Source organism: Erythrolamprus reginae, chromosome 5, assembly GCF_031021105.1.
Source record: "Erythrolamprus reginae isolate rEryReg1 chromosome 5, rEryReg1.hap1, whole genome shotgun sequence".
Lineage (NCBI taxonomy): Eukaryota > Metazoa > Chordata > Lepidosauria > Squamata > Dipsadidae > Erythrolamprus > Erythrolamprus reginae.
The window spans coordinates 14,965,129-14,986,332 of NC_091954.1; the positions used below are offsets into that span (position 1 = coordinate 14,965,129).

Consider the following 21,204-nt stretch of genomic DNA (forward strand, 5'->3'; position numbering starts at 1 on the left):
TATTCACCAAAAAAATGGTGTCATGGCCATCCCTTTGTATAGTGTGCTATTGAAGAGGTTAAAATCTTCATTCTTTGAAAAGTGTTCGGAAACTTCAGATCGTGCAGAATGCAGCTGCGAGAGCAGTCATGGGCTTCCCCAGGTATGCCCATGTTATACCAACACTCCGCAGTCTGCATTGGTTGCCGATCAATTTCCGGTCACAATTCAAAGTGTTGGCATCGGACCAGAATATCGCCGAATCCCATGGGCCTTCTCCGGGTCCTGTCAACTAAACAATGTCGGTTGGCGGGCCCCAGGGGAAGAGCCTTATCTGTGGCGGCCCCGACTCTCTGGAAGCAGCTCCCCCCAGAGATTAGAACTGCCCCTACCCTCCTCGCCTTTCGTAAACTCCTTAAAACCCACCTTTGTCGTCAGGCATGGGGGAACTGAGATATCTCCCCCGGGCCTATCCAATTCAATTTATGTATGCTATGCTTGTATGTATGTTTGCTTAATAATGGGGTTTTTAATATTTTAAATTGTAAATTATTAGATTTGTCGTGAATTGTTTTATTGTGTTGTGAGCCGTCCCGAGTCCACGGAAAGGGGCGGCATACAAATCTAATAAATAAAAATAAATAAATAAATGAATTCTTTCTTCTGAGGGTTCTTCTTTATATAACAATATATTCATATGTTTAGGATGAAGAGCGCGATCCCTTACTGCACAGCTTCAGTGTTTTGAAAGACATTTTGAATAATGTAACTGGTAAGTCTTAAAATTAAAAATAATACTGTGAAATAGGTTGTATGTGCAGTGCAGGTACTCAGGGAAAATGACCCTAATATTGGAATATCTCATCTTGTGAAAAAACAGATTTTGAAAAGTTTATTCACAATTGTTTTATTGGATTTTGATAAGTTATATGTAAGATGGTTATCTTTTATTTACAATTAGAAAAATCTGCTCTTCCAACCTCCTAGTTTTACCGTTTTTAATTATTTGTTGTTTTCTCCCAGCCGGAAAGGTATGTTGATTTTTTACACAAATTTCTTCATTTTGAGTATCTTTATTGTTTTCAGCTTCTTTGAATTTTAAATAATAATGTTTAATAATGTCATTTTTAACACATTTTAGCTACAACTTCTGAATTTATTTTGTCTTGTAATAATATTTGTATGCAATAATATTGCAGGCTTATTTATTTTTCTATAGAATTTACAACATGATTCCCTTCCAAGAGGCATTCTAAGTATTGAGATTTGAAGTAGTTTTGTTTGGTACTACCTCTGTTTCTTACTTCTGTAATGTCTTCCACAGTCATTATTAATGTTTCTGATAGTATTCAGTTCTATTTTACTTACCGTTTGATGCATTTCTTTTCTTAACTGCATATAATATTCCAAACAACTTTAGCCAGTTGTTCATTAGACAGCAGTTTTTTAACAATGGAAAATTATTTCACAAAACACTTTTTCTTCGGCATTATTTACACGTAAACTTGGTAGTGGTGACAACTTTTTATAATTTCCAATATTTCTTACTGCTTGTTTTTAAATTTCCTGCATATATTTGTATTTTTTCAGCATCTTGATTCATTTCTATATTATATTAGCACATAATGCACTTGGGGAAAAGGAATCCTTAAATTCAGTTACTGTGGATTTACCAACCACGTCTGCTGGAAGTTTGTTCCAAGGATCTACTACTCTTTCAGTGAAATAATATTTTCTCACATTGCTTTTGATCTTTCCCCCAACTAACTTCAGATTGTGTCCCCTTGTTCTTGTGTTCACTTTCCTATTAAAAACACTTCCCTCCTGAAACTTATTTAACCCTTTAACATATTTAAATGTTTCGATCATGTCCCCCCTTTTCCTTCTGTCCTCCAGACTATTGAGATTGAGTTCATGAAGTCTTTCCTGATATGTTTTATGCTTAAGACATTCCACCATTCTTGTAGCCCGTCTTTGGACCCGTTCAATTTTGTCAATATCTTTTTGTAGGTGAGGTCTCCAGAACTGAACACAGTATTCCAAATGTGGTCTCACCAGCGTCCTATATAAGGGGAGCACAATCTCCCTCTTCCTGCTTGTTATACCTCTAGCTATGCAGCCAAGCATCCTACTTGCTTTTCCTACTGCCCGACTACACTGCTCACCCATTTTGAGACTGTCAGAAATCACTACCCCTAAATCCTTCTCTTCTGAAGTTTTTGCTAACACAGAACTGCCAATGCAATACTCAGATTGAGGATTCCTTTTCCCCAAGTGCATTATTTTACATTTGGAAACATTAAACTGCAGTTTCCATTGCTTTGACCATTTATCTAGTAAAGCTAAATCATTTACCATATTACAGACCCCTCCAGGAATGAGGGAGGGTGTGGCCTAAGGAGATTAACACCCTATATCAAAGTGTGCATAATTTTTATGCAGCTTATTTTCCCTCAGGCAAAATGGATTTAAAGAGAGTGAACTGACTGAAAAGTCAAAAATTGTAAAAAGTCTTTCTAAGGGATGCAGCACTCTTGAAATTGCACACAGATATTCTCCTAAGAAAGCCAAAACCTCACTTTTACTTCCTTAAATATTCAGGTTTGAGGTTTATTAACATTTTGGATTGACTGAGAGCACTGTAGTTGTTCAATAATAAAATTAATTCTCCTAATAATTGTTCACATGGTGTATTATGCTGGACTGGACTTTTATAACCATATTTTAATAGAGTTTCCCATACTTCTTGAATTCTTTTTTCCCTTTACAATTTTCATCCATGGAATCTCTGCTAGGCTCCCTCTGAGTTTGTTAAAATCATCTCTTTTAAAGTGTGCTATGCAAAGTTGCAAAGGCATTCCCACTTCTGCAAAATCTCCTCTTCAAGTGTGGGGTGGTGGCATGCTAAGCTGTCCAGCTTCATGGCAGCAGAGAAATACGAGAGACCTAGAAAGCAAGTTTGTTTAGGAGCCCCTCTTGCAATTTGGAAAAGGAGTATTTATTTATTTATCTATCTATCTATCTATCTATCTATCATCTATCTATCTATCTATCTATCTATCTATCTATCTATCTATCTATCTATCTATCTATCTATCTATCTATTTATTTATTGGATTTATATGCTGCCCCTCTCCGAAAACTTGGGGCGGCTAACAGCAATCATGAACAGTGTACAATAATAATCCAATACTAAAAGCGAATTAAAACCCCTTAATATAAAAAACCAAACATACATACAAACATACCATGCATACAATTGTAAAGGCCTAGGGGGAAAAGGAATCTTAATTCCCCCATGCCTGGCGGCAGAAGTGGGTTTTAAGGAGCTTGCGAAAGGCAAAGAGGGTGGGGGCAATTCTAATCTCTGGGGGGAGTTGGTTCCAGAGGGCCGGGGCCGCCACAGAGAAGGCTCTTTCCCTAGGTCCCGCCAAGCGGCATTGTTTAGTTGACGGGACCCGGAGAAGACCCACTCTGTGGGACCTAACTGGTCGCTGGGATTCGTGCCGCAGAAGGCAGTCCCTGAGATAATCTGGCCTGGTGCCATGAAGGGCTTTATAGGTCATAACCAACACTTTGAATTGTGACCGGAAACTGATTGGCAACCAATGCAGACTGTGGAGTGTTGGTGTAACATGGGCATATTTGGGAAAGCCCATGATTGCTCTTACAGTTGCATTCTGCACGATCTGAAGTTTCCAAGCACTTTTCAAAGGTAGCCCCATGTAGAGAGCGTTACAGTAGTCGAGCCTCAAGGTGATGAGGGCATGAGTGGCTGTGAGCAATGACTCCCGGTCCAAATAGGGTCGCAACTGGTGCACCAGGCGAACCTGGACGAACGCCCCCCCTGGTTCGCCTGGTGCACCAGTTGCGACCCAGGCATTCCAGCTCCAGGCGAGTTCAGGATTCCAACAAGTGGTGGTCCGGGGCCGTGCCTACTTGTGAGAGAAGCTGGGTCTTGTTGGGGAATGGGAGAGGCTAGCCTATTTTTTTCCGCCTGGCTGGACAAGGGCTCCGGCATCCAAGGCTGCATAGGAGGCGAGTGTGGGCAGTTCGTGACTCTCAGGCGTGGCACCAAAGTAGCATGATGCAGTGTCTCTCCAGACATTCTTAAGTGCGAACGACTGTTGTGATGCTGGAATAATGAGCCGGGGTGGCGCAGCAGGTAGAGTGCTGTACTGCAGGTCACTGAAGCTGACTTGTAGATCTGAAGGTCAGCGGTTCAAATCTCATCACCGGCTCAAGGTTGACTCAGCCTTCCATCCTTCCGAGGTGGATAAAATGAGGACCCGGATTGTGGGGGCAATAGCCTTGCTCTGTTAAAAAAAGTGCTATTGCTAACATGTTGTAAGCCGCCCTGAGTCTAAGGAGAAGAGCGGCATAAAAATAGAATAAATAAATAAAATAAATAAATAAACGTAAGTTTGGGACCTGCTCATATGTACAGGGATGTCATAACTGAACGTTTGCTAAGTGAACGTTGATAACTCGAGGACTACCTGTAATAATTTCGTCCAACACTTTTAAGTTTTTAAGAACAGATTGGACAACCATTTGTCTTGAATAGTACAGGCTCCCCTGCCTGGGCAGGGGGTTGGGTTAGAAGACTTCCAAGGTCTCTTCCAATTCTGTTATTCTATATTTTGATACAAAATAAAAAAAATAATTTCAAGATTTTCTAGGATAAAGTTGGCTGGATGCTCTTCTAAACCTTGAACCATCATTTTAATAATAGCATTAGCATTTAGATTTACTGTATATACAGTGTTGCCTCGATTTTCGCGGGGGATGCGTTCCGAGACCGCCCGCGAAAGTCGAATTTCCGCGAAGTAGAGATGCGGAAGTAAATATACCATTTTTGGCTATGGACAGTATCACAAGCCTTCCCTTAACACTTTAAAACCCTAAATTACCATTTCCCGTTCCTTTAACAACCATTTACTCACCATTATTACTGGTACTCACCATTGAATAAAACAATTAGTGATCCTGATATTTATAAACATAATTATTTATTAACAATAATTATTTTTTTTGTTCTTTATTTGCAAAAATTATTACCGTAGTTTGGCGATGACGTATGATGTCATTGGGCGAGAAAAACCAAGGTATAGAAAAAAACCTGCGAAGTATTTTTTAATTAATATTTTTTTAAAAACCGTGGTATAGGCTATTCGCGAAGTTCGAACCCGCGAAAATTGAGGGAACATTGAGGGAACACTGTACTGCTTCACAGTGCTTTACATCTCTCTCTAAGCAGTTTACAGAGAGAAGGCATTTGGCTCCCAGTAATCTGGGTTTTACCGACCTTGGAAGGATGGAAGGCTGAGTCAATCTTGAGCCTACTGAGATTCAATCCGCTAAACTGCTGGCAGCCGGTGATCAGCAGAAGTAGCTTGCAGTACTGCACTCTAATCTGCGCCACCGAGGCTCTGTAACCCTTCAAAATATTTTAGATGCATGCACAGATTAGATAAAGTAAAAAAGAGGGAAGGGTTCTGATTTTGTGTGCACATAAACTACCAAATGATGAAAGATGAAAAAAACTATAGCATCTTTCATATAAGTTTAGATAACATTTTGCTTTATGCAAAGATAACAAAGAAAATCTTCAACTTTTATGTACAGAACAGTATAATAGTTGGGATAATAGGAGAGGTAGTGCAACATCAGTACACTTAAAGAATAGAATAGAATAGAATTTTATTGGCCAAGTGTGATTGGACACACAAGGAATTTGTCTTGGTGCATATGCTCTCAGCGTACATAAAATAAAAGATACATTTGTCAAGAATCATGTGGTACGACACTTAATGATTGTCATAGGGGTCAAATAAGCAATGAAGAAGCAATATTAATAAAAATCAACATGGGAGGAAATGGGTGATAGGAATGATGAGAAAAACTAGTAGAATAGAAGTGCAGATTTAGTAGAAAGTCTGACAGTTTTGAGGGGCGGCATACAAATCCAATAAATAATAATAATAATAATAATAATAATAATAATAATAATAATAATAAATAATTTGTTTAGTAGAGTGATGGCGTTCGGAAGGAGCAGGTTTCTAATGTTTAGCTGCGAAATCAATAATTACATTTTTGTATCTCATTATTGATCAGTTTCACTGATTCTTCTGTGATATTTTATATCATTTAATTGTGATTGAACATCCCTTTAAGATTACCCTGAAGACATTTTACAACATTGATTTTGTTTTGCTGAGTTGTATAGACAACTTTTGCTAGTATTCTTGAACATCTCTACTTCCATCTTTCAGGGCAAAATTCTGCTCTCGCCTAGATTCTTCTTGAACGTTTCTTCATTAAGTTATGGAACCAATGACTTTCATATTCAGATTTATTCAAGCAGTAATCTTGACATTTGAGTCAGCTTTTGCATTTATAGTAATATATATTCTGTATTTCCCCAGTCCCTACTGAATTTGTTTTAATCTGTTCTGGATGCAAATTTCCAAGAGCCTTGTCTCGCTTCTCCTCTAATTCTTTTTTCACTCTCCCCTTTGTGGATTATGTTTGATCAGGTGTGGCAGGAATATCCTTTCTCAAGCTGCGCCCTTTATGTTAGTCAATATACTCTCTTCTCCCTCCCATTTTCTTCCATCTCCTCTGAGCTTTATTAGTTTACTTATAATTCTACAATTCTCATTGGAAGCTAATGCAGTTTGTTCATTATTTAAACAAAATCTGTTTAATGAGCAATGTAAATGTTAGATATGTTGCAGAAGAATACCTTTTTCTCCTTAGTGACATTGCTTATTTAACTGTTTAGGAATTAGGCATGGGATGCCCCAGTTGAGACAGAAAGGTGTTTACCTTTAGCAGTAGGGCCTGTAGTAAGTTTTTCAATTCACCCATTGATTTACTACTTGACTTTGGGAAGTTTCCATCATGACTTTAGTTTCCTTACATGGACAAGTTGATTTTTTTTTTTTTTAAAGTATTGTATCGGTATGCATTTTGGTCCTTGTTTTTGCTTCTTTTAAAATCATAGTGCAGTCAGGCGGTAGGGAAAGTGCAGTGCAGTCAGGCAGTAGGGAAAGCAAGTAGGATGCTTGACTGCATAGCTAGAGGTATAACAAGCAGGAAGAGGAAGATTATGATCCCGCTATATAGAATGCTGGTGAGACCACATTTGGAATACTGTGTTCAGTTCTGGAGACCTCACCTACAAAAAGATATTGACAAAATTGAACGGGTCCAAAGACGGGCTACAAGAATGGTGGAAGGTCTTAAGCATAAAACGTATCAGGAAAGACTTCATGAACTCCATCTGTATAGTCTGGAGGGCAGAAGGAAAAGGGGGGGACATGATCGAAACATTTAAATATGTTAAAGGGTTAAATAAGGTCCAGGAGGGAAGTGTTTTTAATAGGAAAGTGAACACAAGGACAAGGGGACACAATCTGAAGTTAGTTGGGGGAATGATCAAAAGCAACGTGAGAAAATATTATTTTACTGAAAGAGTAGTAGATCCTTGGAACAAACTTCCAGCAGACGTGGTAGATAAATCCACAGTAACTGAATTTAAACATGCCTGGGATAAACATATATCCATCCTAAGATAAAATACAGAAAATAGTATAAGGGCAGACTAGATGGACCATGAGGTCTTTTTCTGCCGTCAGACTTCTATGTTTCTATGAAAAATGGTTGATGAATGGGTTGGTGGATGAATGGGCTGATGGTCACATACTACACTATGAGTATATTGATGGTAACACTAAGAAATGGAGAAGATGTGAGCAGAAGCACAGGATTTGGCAGAATAAGGAAGAAATTAGAATTGAGAGTGGTTATTTAATGATGAGAAAAAGAAGAAGCGTATAAAAAGGTGGTACAAAAAGATAAGAAAGTTTTTGATTTTAATCAGCAGTTTGAAAAGGGGTAGTTGGTCTTTGTTTTTCTTTAATAATAATTTTCCATTAGAAATAGTTTGAATTTGTGTTTAGTTCTAGCAATGGTATTAAGTTTGGTATTTTTAAATTTAAAAAAATGTATGTGTATTAGAATTGAAATTTATTAATGAGTTTGAGGAGATAGAAATTGATATACTGATAAGTCTTAACGATGGCTATATGGTATTTTTTTCATTTTGATATTTTTTTAGATTTTAATAATTGATAGGTTTTGTAAGAGTTTTTAGTTTTTAAGAAAAATGTATAAAGAGAGGAAGGAAGCACTACAGATTAGCATTTAAAATGTTAGAGACATTGTATGAATTACTTGAAGGAATACTAATGATTAAATTATAAGATAATTGGTTTATCTGGATGGCAAAATTAGACTTGGCAACACGGAAAAATGATGTATACCAAATCAAATAAGTATGAATTTAAATAATATGTGTCAGCACCCCAAATAGCATCTGAGAAATAAATCAAATTCCAGTGCAATTCTCTCATCCAAGGTTTTATTTATTATCAGAACCATGCTGGTCACGCCATTGCCATCCCAATACTAACTTCCTTCCAGTACCCCACCCAGGTTAAGGTTCATCTCCCATACCCACCCCCACAAGGAGTATATTGGCAGTAGGCAAAGAACATGCTTTGATGGTGCCAGCCAGCATGTCCTTCCTGGGAACTTGCCCTAGGCTTGAACTTTCCAGGCGTACCTAGAAGCTCCGTGATTGTAAAGCCTGAGCAACCCATGCTAACTTATGCCAACAGCATAATGTGAATTGAGCATCCATGTGTGGCTTTGTGTCACATCTGGGCTTGCCCAACCATATGACCTTCGACCCACATGTGGAATACAGTGTTCCCTCGATTTTCGCGGGGGATGTGTTCCGAGACCGCCCACAAAAGTCGAATTTCTGTGAAGTAGAGATGCGGAAGTAAATACACCATTTTTGGCTATGGACAGTATCACAAGCCATCCCTTAACAATTTAACCCCCTAAATTACCATTTCCCATTCCCTTAACAACAACTTACTCACCATTATTACTGGTATTCACCATTGAATAAGACACTTAGTAATCCTGATATTTATAAACATAATTATTTATTAACAATAATTAATTTTTTTGTTATTTATTTGCAAAAATTATTTGGCGATGATGTTTGACGTCATCGGGTGGGAAAAACCGTGGTATAGAAAAAAACCTGCGAAGTATTTTTAATTAATATTTTTTGAAAAACCGTGGTATAGGCTATTTGCGAAGTTTGAACCCATGAAAATCGAGGGAACACTGTACTACAGACTTACATAGAAGTAAAAGAAAATCTTCCTACTTTAAATAAATAAGTTAATGCACCTTTTAATATAGAAGCCAAACAAATGGCTTACTACTTTTAATTAATAACAGAGAGGTTGCACTTATATGAGAACTAGGCAACTTCAGAATCATTTTTGGAACATATAAAATTCTACACATGCACAGAGCTACTTCACTTTTAGAACAGATCATTTATCTATGTTGATTGGTATTCTCTCTTCTAATAGGTGATAACTCTCCAGGTATCTGGCAAAGAAAATTTTTACCCGGTGTGTTCTTGTCTTTAACAAAGAAGTTTAGTCATTATTTAAAAAAAGTGTAACAATAAAATATAGTATCACTGTGACAAAAATCATGCAAGCATAGCAAAAGAAAAATAATATTACACTTTAATCCATTAGTGATGTGCAATATGTGAAATGTTTAATTTCTCACTAATACAAGAACAAAGAAATGGAACTTTTGTCAACTAACATTCTGCTATGGATTTTATAATAAGATTTGTTGAGAAGGTTCCTTTTGTTATATCTTAAATAATTGTACTCATAATGACACAAGCATTGATGATCCTTATTCAAGTAAACAAAATATTGTTTTTGGGGACCAGCATTATTATAACTAATTTATTCAATTTTTAGTCTGGCCATCTCATTATTATTTATTTATTACTTAAATTTATAGGCCGCCCTTCTCCTGATGGACTTAGGGCAATGTACAAAGATAAAACAGAGATACAAAATTTTAAACCCCAAATATTAAAAAACATTCATCCATCACTCACCCGTTACTACTAGCATCTTCCCTATAAGGTGACTCTGGGCAGTTATATATATGTGACATAATTTTAAGTATAATACAGTGGTCCCTTGACTTTCGCGGAGGATACATTCCAAGACCGCCTGCGAAAGTCAAATTTCCGCGAAATAGAGACGTTTCCTTCCTTCCTTCCTTCCTTCCTTCCTTCCTTCCTCTGCCCCTCCTCCATTCCTGGTTTTACTTACTCCCAGAACCTACAGGGGCAATGGGGCAGCAAGCTGAAGGGTTTGCGGTGCTCGCTGCCAGCATCTCCCATGGCGGTGGCGGCAGGATGGGTGCCCAGAGTCAGGGAAGGGAAAGCGGAAGGCAAGAGGGATCCAGGCCAGGACTCGAAGCTGGGATTCCAGGCTGGTCAGCTGGGAGGTTGGACGCTACCACTAAGGGAGACAGCTTAGGTGGGTGAGGGAAGAAGAGGCGGCGGCAGGTGGCAGTAAGGCTTGGCTTCAAGTGGAGCATACCAACGCTCCAAGAATTAAAGGAGAGGGATTGGGAGGCTGGGGCGGAAGCAGCGCTTTTATTTAAAGAAGCAGGACGACTGGGGTGGGGGGTAAGGAGGAGAGTTAAAATGCACAGTATTGTACATCGGGTGGCCGCAGGAAAACGCCTGGTGTTCAAAAAAACCGGAGTATTTTTTTATTAATATTTTTTGAAAACCTGTGGTATAGCTTTTCCGTGAAAGTCAGACCCGCGAAAGTCAAGGGACCACTGTATTTACATATGAAGACAAGTTTCCATGAATCATGAAGTGGTTTTTTTCTCAGTACAGTGTTCCCTCGATTTTCGCGGGGGATGCGTTCCGAGACCGCCCGCGAAAGTCGAATTTCTGCGAAGTAAAGATGCGGAAGTAAATACACCATTTTTGGCTATGGACAGTATCACAAGCCTTCCCTTAACACTTTAAACCCCTAAATTACCATTTCCTCTTCCCTTAACAACCATTTACTCACCATTATTACTGGTACTCATCATTGAATAAGACACTTAGTGATCCTGATAGTTACAAACTTAGTTATTTATTAACAATAATTTTTTTTTGTTATTTATTTGCAAAAAATATTAGTTTGGCGATGATGTATGATGTCATCGGGCGGGAAAAACCGTGGTATAGAAAAAACCCCGCAAAGTATTTTTTAATTAATATTTCTTGAAAAACCGTAGTATAGGCTATTCGCGAAGTTTGAACCCACGAAAATCGAGGGAACACTGTATTTCAAAGCTACTTTTTCATTCATTCTTTTTATCAAAGTTGGTCTCTAACAGTACTATATAGAAATATGGCTTTCCAAACTTCTAGAACTTTCTAGAAAGTTCACTAGAACTTTCTAGAAAGTTCACTAGAATTTTCCTTGCTAAGATATGCAAATCAGAGAAGAAAATCATTGAGTACTATTGTGATTTTAATCATTCTGTTTTATTACTGCAATTCCTGGATTCATTAAGGTAAATCTGTTTTCTGAGTTATGATAGAATACATGAAGATAAATTGGAAAATCGATTCTGAATGCTTTTTTAAAGGAAAACTTTACAAGCAACGTGGGAGCTATTAGTAAACATTTTTGAAATGCAAATAACTTTATAAATAAAGAGGAAATATTTTTAGATATAAGAATTAAAAAAAATCTGACTCCTGAAAGTATTTCTTCTTGAAGAGTTAAAAAATCCAGTAGGTTCAACTTTCAAGTGTCTTTTGCTAGTTGGGTTATATGTGGTCTCTTCATTGGAGGTGACATCGGAGCAATGGAGAAAAGGACATGTTGCCATGGCTAAATACACATATCTGGCAGTCTGATAATAGGTTCCAGGAAGTTCAGTGGAAAATTAAAACAAAGCAACATTTATAGCTGATTGAACTTGAATAGCAGTTTGCAGGCTGAATAGCAAATATGTGGACTTCAGCATTCCAGGAGTCTGATGCAATCCTTTTGAATGCGATTGATATTATGAGTACGGAATGGACTGTGGTCTCTGTAGTGTTCAAACTATTTCATCTCTGAATATATAATGTTTTACATTAATGCTTTACATTAAGGTAGTTTTTGTTTTATTGGAAGAAAGAGCTATTTATTACATATCCTATTTTTATACAGTATCCAAAACGCTATATTTCTTATTACTTTCAGAGATAACGTTCTGGTTTTCTCCTAAGATATACATATGCATTTCTTTTTAAAAATAAAATAATAATGATTCTCAACTATGCACTGATGACTATTGGTTACTGCTCTCTGGTCAGGTGGAACATCAGAATTTTGAAATATTTAGTGTTCTCTGTATATTTACCATTTAATAATAAATTAATTTTTATTTAATTGGAAACACGTTCAAAGAAATTATATGTGCTATTGTGCCCATAGATCAGGATCATCAAACTCTGATTTAAGATGTACAGTGTTCCCTCGATTTTCGCGGGAGATGCGTTCCGAGACCGTCCGCAAAAGTCGAATTTCCGTGAAGTAGAGATGCGGAAGTAAATACACTATTTTTGGCTATGAACAGTATCACAAGCCTTCCCTTAACACTTTAAACCCCTAAATTGCAATTTTCCATTCCCTTAGCAACCATTTAGATTATTACACACCATGTTTATTTATTAAAGTTTATTTTTAAAAAATTATTAAAGGCAGACGAAAATTTGGCGATGACATATGATGTCATCGGGCAGAAAAAACCATGGTATAGGGGGAAAAACCTGCGAAGTATTTTTTAATTAATATTTTTGAAAAACCGTGGTCTAGACTTTTCGTGAAGTTCGAACCCGCGAAAATCGAGGGAACACTGTACTCTAAAAACATTTGGTGACAAAAGGACAGGAGCTAATATTTATACTACAGTGTTTGTGTTGGGATATCAAAATGGAACTGTCCAAATATTTGTACTTAGTGCAGTAAACTAGCTTTCTGACGAATGCTATGTCTTTTTATATAAATATACATGCAGGAGCAATTATAAAAATACAATGTTTGTACTCATTATTAAAATGCATTACAGTGATCCCCCGCTCGTTGCGAGGGTTCCGTTCCAGGACCCCCCGCAACGAGCGGGTTTTCGCGAAGTAGCGCTGCGGAAGTAAAAACACCATCTGCGCATGTGCAGATCGTGTTTTTACTCCCACAGCGCTAGCGAGGAGCCGAAGATTGGGGGCGGCGCGGCTGTTTGCCGCCGGCATGGAGGGCTTCCTAGCAGCCCCCCAAACCCGGGTTGGGGGTCCGGGGGGCGCTGGCTCTCAGCGCTTTCGAGCTGAGTCCGGGAGCGAATTCGCTCCCGGACTCAGCTCGAAAGCGCCGAGAACGAACGGCAAGGAACGGCTTGTCCACGCCGTTCATTCTCGCCGCTTTCGAGCTGAGCCCGGGAGCAAATTCGCTCCCGGACTCAGCTCGAAAGCGCCGAGAACGAACGGCAAGGAACGGCTTGTCCACGCCGTTCATTCTCGCCGCTTTCGAGCTGAGCCCGGGAGCAAATTCGCTCCCGGACTCAGCTCGAAAGCGCCGAGAACGAACGGCAAGGAACGGCTTGTCCACGCCGTTCATTCTCGCCGCTTTCGAGCTGAGCCCGGGAGCAAATTCGCTCCCGGACTCAGCTCGAAAGCGCCGAGAACGAACGGCAAGGAACGGCTTGTCCACGCCGTTCATTCTCGCCGCTTTCGAGCTGAGCCCGGGAGCAAATTCGCTCCCGGACTCAGCTCGAAAGCGCCGAGAACGAACGGCAAGGAACGGCTTGTCCACGCCGTTCATTCTCGCCGCTTTCGAGCTGAGTCCGGGAGCGAATTCGCTCCCGGACTCAGCTCGAAAGCGCCGAGAACGAACGGCAAGGAACGGCTTGTCCACGCCGTTCATTCTCGGCGCTTTCGAGCTGAGTCCGGGAGCGAATTCGCTCCCGGACTCAGCTCGAAAGCGCCGAGAACGAACGGCAAGGAACGGCTTGTCCACGCCGTTCATTCTCGGCGCTTTCGAGCTGAGTCCGGGAGCGAATTCGCTCCCGGACTCAGCTCGAAAGCGCCGAGAACGAACGGCAAGGAACGGCTTGTCCACGCCGTTCATTCTCGCCGCTTTCGAGCTGAGTCCGGGAGCGAATTCGCTCCCGGACTCAGCTCGAAAGCGCCGAGAACGAACGGCAAGGAACGGCTTGTCCACGCCGTTCATTCTCGCCGCTTTCGAGCTGAGTCCGGGAGCGAATTCGCTCCCGGACTCAGCTCGAAAGCGCCGAGAACGAACGGCAAGGAACGGCTTGTCCACGCCGTTCATTCTCGCCGCTTTCGAGCTGAGTCCGGGAGCGAATTCGCTCCCGGACTCAGCTCGAAAGCGGCGAGAATGAACGGCGTGGGCGGGCGAAGGGCGGGCGGCAGCGAGGAGTTTGCGTGGGCGGTGGGGAAACTCCTCGCTGACGCCAGCAAGAGGGGGAAGACTCAGGGAAGCCGCCCAGCAGCTGATCTCCCGGTTGCCATCTACGCATGCGTGCCCACGGGCACGCATGCGTAGATGGTATTTTGACTTCCGGGTTGAAAAATAGCGAAGTACCCTGTTCGCAATGGTTGGGGACGCAATAAACGGGGGATCACTGTATTCAGATTCTGTGTTACAATTGTGAACTGCCTAACTCTTATTCTTACTATTCTGTGAGTTACACGTTATACGTCTTTTCCTGTGGGAGTGTCATGCATTGATTTCATATCGAAAAGTTTCTCTGTAACACATAAACTTGAGTCCATTCCACGGATGAAGATTGTCAGCTGTGCTGTGCCAGTGATGTCAGCGCGCTCATCCACAGGAAAGGAATATGCAATGAAATCTTGTCCCTTTTCAATCAACTGTATTTGTAAATCAGTGGCAAGTTCACATATACGATCAGCAACAATATTTCTGCTTAGGCTTACGTTAAAAAATGCTTGCTTTTGGTCTGGAACGCTAGTTGGCACACTTCAATCATACAGTGCTTCAAAAACTGCCTGCCTGTAAATGGCTGGACTGGTTTAGCTATCTCTTCTGCTACTGTAAAACTAGCCTTCACAGCCACTTCAATTGGTGATTTTTCTTTTCAGAATATATGCTGCTGTGACATCAGACTCTTTTAAAAACTCTTCTACACCTTCTTTAGCGTCTGCTGTATGTCCAGGTTTTAGTTCTTATCATTGATGGTTTGTCTTATAGTGCTGTCTCTTTTTTTTAAATAATTTTTTAAATTAATTTTTAACAAATTTATATTACACACAACATAAAACAGTACATAGTGAAATGTGCCCCCCACCCAGACACACACACATTCCCCACCACCAAATCGGGGGTGTTCTTGTATAGTCCACTTGACCCAAGAGCAACATATCTATTTACATATTATAGAGTGATTCCAATTTATTTCTTGTAGCTTGGTCTCGGATTCTGCTCGTCATATATCGTCTTACCTTGTTATAGTGCTGTCTCATGTTATAGTCTTTTAAGAACAGCCACCTTAGCTTGGCAAACAAGGCACTTGGCCTTATCTTCAATGTCAATAAACAGATATTCTGCCTCCCATCTCTTTTGAAAGCACCTGTTTTCAAAGTCCACTTTCTGTTTGGCCATTTTTTTGGTTTAAATATTAGTACAGTGGTACCTCTACTTACGAACTTAATTCGTTCCGTGACCAGGTTCTTAAGTAAAAAGGTTTGTAAGGAGAAGCAATTTTTCCCCTGGGAATCAATGTAAAAACAAATAATGCATGCGATTGGGGAAACTAGAGGGAGGGTAGAAGCCCTGTTTCCTCCCAGGAGATTCCTAGAGAGGCCCTACAGAGGCTTCTCCTCGCCTTTCCGGCCCTGTTTCCTCCCAGGAGATTCCTAGAAAGGCCCCATGGAGGCTTCTCCCTGCCTTTTCCAGTTACAGTTTCGGAGGCTCGGGTTTGTAAGTGGAAAATGGTTCTTGAGAAGAGGCAAAAAAATCTTGAACACTTGGTCCTTATCTAGAAACGTTCGTAAGTAGAGGCGTTCTTAGGTAGAGGTACCGCTGTATAGGCATGAAGGTCTTCTTCATGGTAGATGTTGTATATATGGAGTATGAGTGAACAGAAAGCTCAAAGTCCCAAGTGCTGTGTGAGACAAAGTACTTGGGACTTTGCTTTAGGTGAATGTTCAGTAGGATGCTGTGAGTCTGGATCTTCTGGGGTATAAGGGGGCTGCACTCTTTGTGGCACACTTAAGGTCCTATAAATATTTATCTATCTATCTATCTATCTATCTATCTATCTATCTATCTATCTATCTATCTATCTATCTATCTATCTATCTATCTATTTATTGGATTTGTATGCCGCTCCTCTCCGGAGACTCTCCGGAGACTCGGGGTGGCTAACAGCAACAATAAAACAGTGTACAATAGTAGTCTGATGTTAGAAACAATTAAAAACCCATTAATATATAAAAAAAACCCCAAACATACATACATACATACCATGCATAGAATTGTAAAGGTCTAGGGGGAAAGAAGATCTCAATTCCCCCATGCCTGACGGCAGAGGTGGGTTTTAAGCAGCTTACGAAAGGCAAGGAAGGTGGGGGCAATTCTAATCTTTAGGGGGAGTTGGTTCCAGAGGGCTGGGGCCGCCACAGAGAAGGCTCTTCCCCTGGGTCCCGCCAAGCGACATTCTTTAGTTGACGGGACCCAGAGAAGATCCACTCTGTGGGACCTAACTGGTCGCTGGGATTCGTGCAGAAGAATATGCTATAAATTGATTCTTGGAAATACATACTTATTTGATTTCTGTCTTTTACTTTCTCCCCTGTTCAGAATGTCAAAGCAGAATCCTAATCCTCATGGTGGATATAGCAACCATGCCTGGGTTAATCCTGTCTGCTCATTGGTTGGAGCCATTTCTTGTCTTTTAGCCAAATAAAACATGATTCTTGCTTAACTCAATTTAGATAACCTATTATAAGAATTTGCACATTAACCTCCATGCTGGCTTGTAAGCAAAGTTTGCCTAGGTGATTTGGAAGGAAAGGAAGAGGAGACAAGACAGTGTATTTCCCAGTATAATTGAAGAATAAGGCAATGTAATAGACCTGTTTAAATCCATACCAGAAAAGATGATGAATTTCCCCAGTAATCTTCTTGCCGTTACTCAGATTTTCCAATGTTGCCCTCTACTGTTGTTGAACTGAACAAGAACTTTTTTTTTTTTGGCCTGAAAGAGGCAACATTAATTTCTTTAACTTATAATTAATCTTCAGTTTGAAAAACCTGCTTGATAACAGTTGTGATTATTGAATGTAATTTAATATAATTGACATCCATTTTTTTCTTTATTTTATATTTGTATAACTTCTGTACCTAGAATTAATTTATTTGATAAAAAGTTCAGAAGTCCATGTGTGAAAGCACAACTCATTGTTCAATAACAAATAAAGCAAAAAAGCAAAAAAACCTTTCCCCCCCCCCAAAAAAAGGGGGAAGGAGAACATGAGGCAGATAACTTATAGAACTGTCTCTATTAAATGATATCTACCCATTCTGTAAGATCCATCAGAAGAGGCATTCTCCAGATCCTGTCAATTAGAGAGTATAATCAAATAGGTGTTTGGAGGGGAACCATTTCTGTTATGACTGAAATTAGACCTGCCCTGATCCTAGTAGTTTTCTGTATTGGTTTAAAAAACTGGTTTTGTTACCAAGCCTGAACTTTAGACAGTGTGATTGAGCCTCGTATCTTTATTATGTTAAATATGCTGTTGTTTTTATATCATGTATTGGTTTATATTTGAAATGGATGAATAAAAGAAATAATAATGAAACATTGTTATTATTATTTATTTGAGGACATAGAGATGATGCACTATTTCTTCTGATCAATAAATCCCAAAGGAGCATAAAGTGTTTTTTATCAGTTTATATTGATTTATCAGCTACAGCCTCACAAGGCTGTAGAGCAGGGGTGGGCAATTAATTTTGCCATGGGGCCGCATGAGAAATTGGGATGGTTTTAGAGGGCCGGACTAATATAATTAACTCAGTTCTACCCAATACTGTAAAGACCCAGACCCTGGCCTGATCTAAACACCCAGACCCACTCTACAGACCCCTAATTTATTTATTTGATTTTATTTATTTGAGTTTTATGCCGCCCTTCTCCTTAGACTCAGGGTGGCTTACAACATGTTAGCAATAGCACTTTTTAACAGAGCCAGCGTATTGCTCCCACAATCCGGGTCCTCATTTTACCCACCTCGGAAGGATGGAAGGCTGAGTCAACCTTGAGCCGGTGATGAGATTTGAACCGCTGACCTACAGATCTACAGTCAGCTTCAGCGGCCTGCAGTACAACACTCTACCTGCTGCGCCACCCCGGCTCATTGTTTGCTTTACGGCAACACAGTCACTGCACTGGAGTGTTTGTGTGGTTTCTGTGCTCGGCCACTTTGGGAGGAGGTCGGGGTTCGCTCCAGTGTGAGGATGATTCATCAGGAAAGCAGGAACCAGAGGAGTCCCGGCAGAAGCGGTGAGCCCTTTCATCCTTTCACTGGAGCGGACCCCAACCTCCGCTGCCGGTCACAGATAGCTGACAGGCTGGTCACAAAAAGCGGGCAGGCCAGATGCAGCCTGCGAGCTGCCCCTTGCCCAGGTCTGCTGTAGAGAGACATTTGTATTTCAAGCACTTATGCACTTTATACTGACTCGATCTGGATTGAGGGCTGCTTTGTGGTGTTGTATGCTGCTATTGTTGTGAAGGGGGTGAGGGAAATTATTTTTTATTTGGGGGGGGGAGTATAAGGATTGAGTGTGAGAGTGAATGGGTTCTGTAATGAATGGGTGGGATGGCTGGGTGAGTAGAATGAGGGATCAGGGATGAAGGCCGGTGCCCCCTTCTGAGTGTGTTAGCAGGAGCAGGTGGGGGCCCGACTGTAAACCCCAGACTGATGTACATGGAATAACAGGCCTGCCGAGATGTAGGGAGGCCAGTGGAGGTGTGGGAGAGACTTTGGGTGCAGTGGAGAGCCGGGGAATTACGGTCCTTACTGGGAGGGGCAGGTATGGCAGAAGCCAAAGTGTAGGCCACTCTCGGGGAATGCAATTCCTTGTTCTGGCCCTTCAAACTCATCCCATATAGTTGGTGTCAGACAAGTCAGAGCCCTGGTCTTAGGCTGGTCTTAGGCTGATGCTACTCAACGCCAGGTCAATTGTCAACAAGGCCCCCTTGGTCTGAGATTTTCTCTTGATGGAGGGGGCTGACCTGGCTTGTGTGACTGAAACCTGGCTGAGACCCGAGGGAGGGATTCCTCTCTCGGAAATGTGCCCAGATGGGTTTCTGGTCTTGCATCAGCTGCGACATCAGGGAAGAGATGGGGGAGTGGCAGTCATTGTCTGGGAGATTCTAAGCCCTCACAGGGTCCCTGCTCTTGAGGTTGTTGGGTGTGAGTCTCTCCTTTTGAGATTGGACTCAGGGGTTAGATGGGCTTGTTGTTAACATACCTGCCTCCCAGCTATGTTGCAACTGCCCGTGCTGCTCGAGGCGGTAGCCTGCCTGGTGGTGGAATTCCCCAGGCTTATGGTCCTGGGGGACTTCAACCTGCCATCGCTTGGTGAAACCTCAGATCGGTGCAGGAGTTCATGGCTTCCATGGCAGCCATGGACCTGACCCAAATAATTCAGGGTCTGGCTTACAGGGGAGGACATACACTCGACTTGGTATTTCTCTCAGGACAGTGGAGACCTGGTTTTAAGGGTATAGTTATCACACTCTTGTCATGGTCAGATCACTCCCTGATGAGGCTGGACTTTGATGGACCAATCCCACCACTATAGGGAGGCGGAACCAATTAGGTGGTTCCGCCCCAGGCACCTAATGGACCCAGATGGGTTTCAGAGGAAGCTTGGGGAAATTCCTGACTCGTTTGTTCATAGTCCAGACGAGTCTCTGGTGATGGCAGGGAATTAGGCTACATCGGAAGCTCTGGACAGGTTGCGCCTTTGCGGCCTCTCTGAAGCAGTAGACTCCAGAGATCTCCTTGGTTCTTTGAAGAACTCTGGGGGATAAAATGCCCCAGAGATGCCTAGAGCAGTGTTTCCCAATCTTGGCAACTTGAAGATGTTTGGACTTCAACTCCCAGAATTCCCCAGGCAGCGAATGCTGGCTGGGGAATTCTGGGAGTTGAAGTCCAAATATCTTCAAGTTGCCAAGGTTGGGAAACATTGGCCTAGAGTGACTGAAGGAATAGTAATTCTGAGTCCGACTGAACATGGCTAAGAACCTATATTAGGACTTACCTTGTGGCGATAGAGGCTGCAAAGTCGGCATATCTTACTGCCCTTATTTTGTCTGCAGAAATTCAGTGACAACATGCTGCTTGTAACATACGTCACTTATAGACACCATTTCAAAACACTACTGCAGCTACGCTATCTGTCTGAAGAAACGTAAAATTTACACACGCACTCCCAACAATTCAAATAATATATATCCAAAGTTTCGCATTCGTACCATTACAGTAGGCTGAGAAAAAAATGTGGTGCATTACTTTCTGGGCGACCCTCGTATGGGGTTTTAGATTAGGCTTTGTATTGCTTTTTAGGTTCAAAGCAGTTCCTTATACAATGATCCCTCGATTTTCGCGATCTCGATCTTCGCGAAACGCTATATCGCGATTTTCCCCACCCGATGACGTCACTCTCTTCCTTTCTCATCTTTCTTTCTCTCTTTCTCTATCTTGCTTCTTCCTCTCTCACACTCTCTTCCTCCCTCTCTCATCTCTTTCTTTCCTTCTCTCTCTTTCTCTATCTCTCCCTCTCTTGCTCTCGAGCGGCGGGCGGCGGGCAGCAGCGAGGAGCCGAAGATCGGGGTTTCCCCTTTGCGTGGGCGGCGGGGAAGACCCAGGGAAGGTTTCTTCGGCCGCCCAGCAGCTGATCTGCTCGGCAGCGCCGCAGTAGCGAGGAGCCGAAGATCGGGGTTTCCCCTTTGCGTGGGCGGCGGGGGAAACCCCAATCTTCGGCTCCTCGCTGCTGCGGCGCTGCCGAGCAGATCAGCTGCTGGGCGGCCGAAGAAACCTTCCCTGGGTCTTCCCCGCCGCCCACGCAAACTCCACCATCTGCGCATGCGCGGCCATGGAAAAAAGGGCGTGCATGCGCAGATGGTGTTTTTACTTCCGCACCACTATATCGCGAAAAATCGAGTATCGCGAGGGGTCTTGGAACGTAACCCTCGCGATAC

The 21,204-nt window shown here is 41.6% G+C and overlaps 1 protein-coding gene across 2 annotated transcripts in view; it reads left to right on the top strand.

The window, feature by feature from the left end:
- GBF1 (golgi brefeldin A resistant guanine nucleotide exchange factor 1) overlaps positions 1–21,204 on the top strand; it is a 154,114-nt gene that overhangs the window by 21,351 nt on the left and 111,559 nt on the right. For both annotated transcript variants that reach the window (XM_070752118.1, XM_070752119.1), the window contains exon 3: positions 685–751. In XM_070752118.1, coding sequence (XP_070608219.1) covers positions 685–751 — 67 coding nt within the window. The remainder of the gene's footprint in view (positions 1–684; positions 752–21,204) is intronic.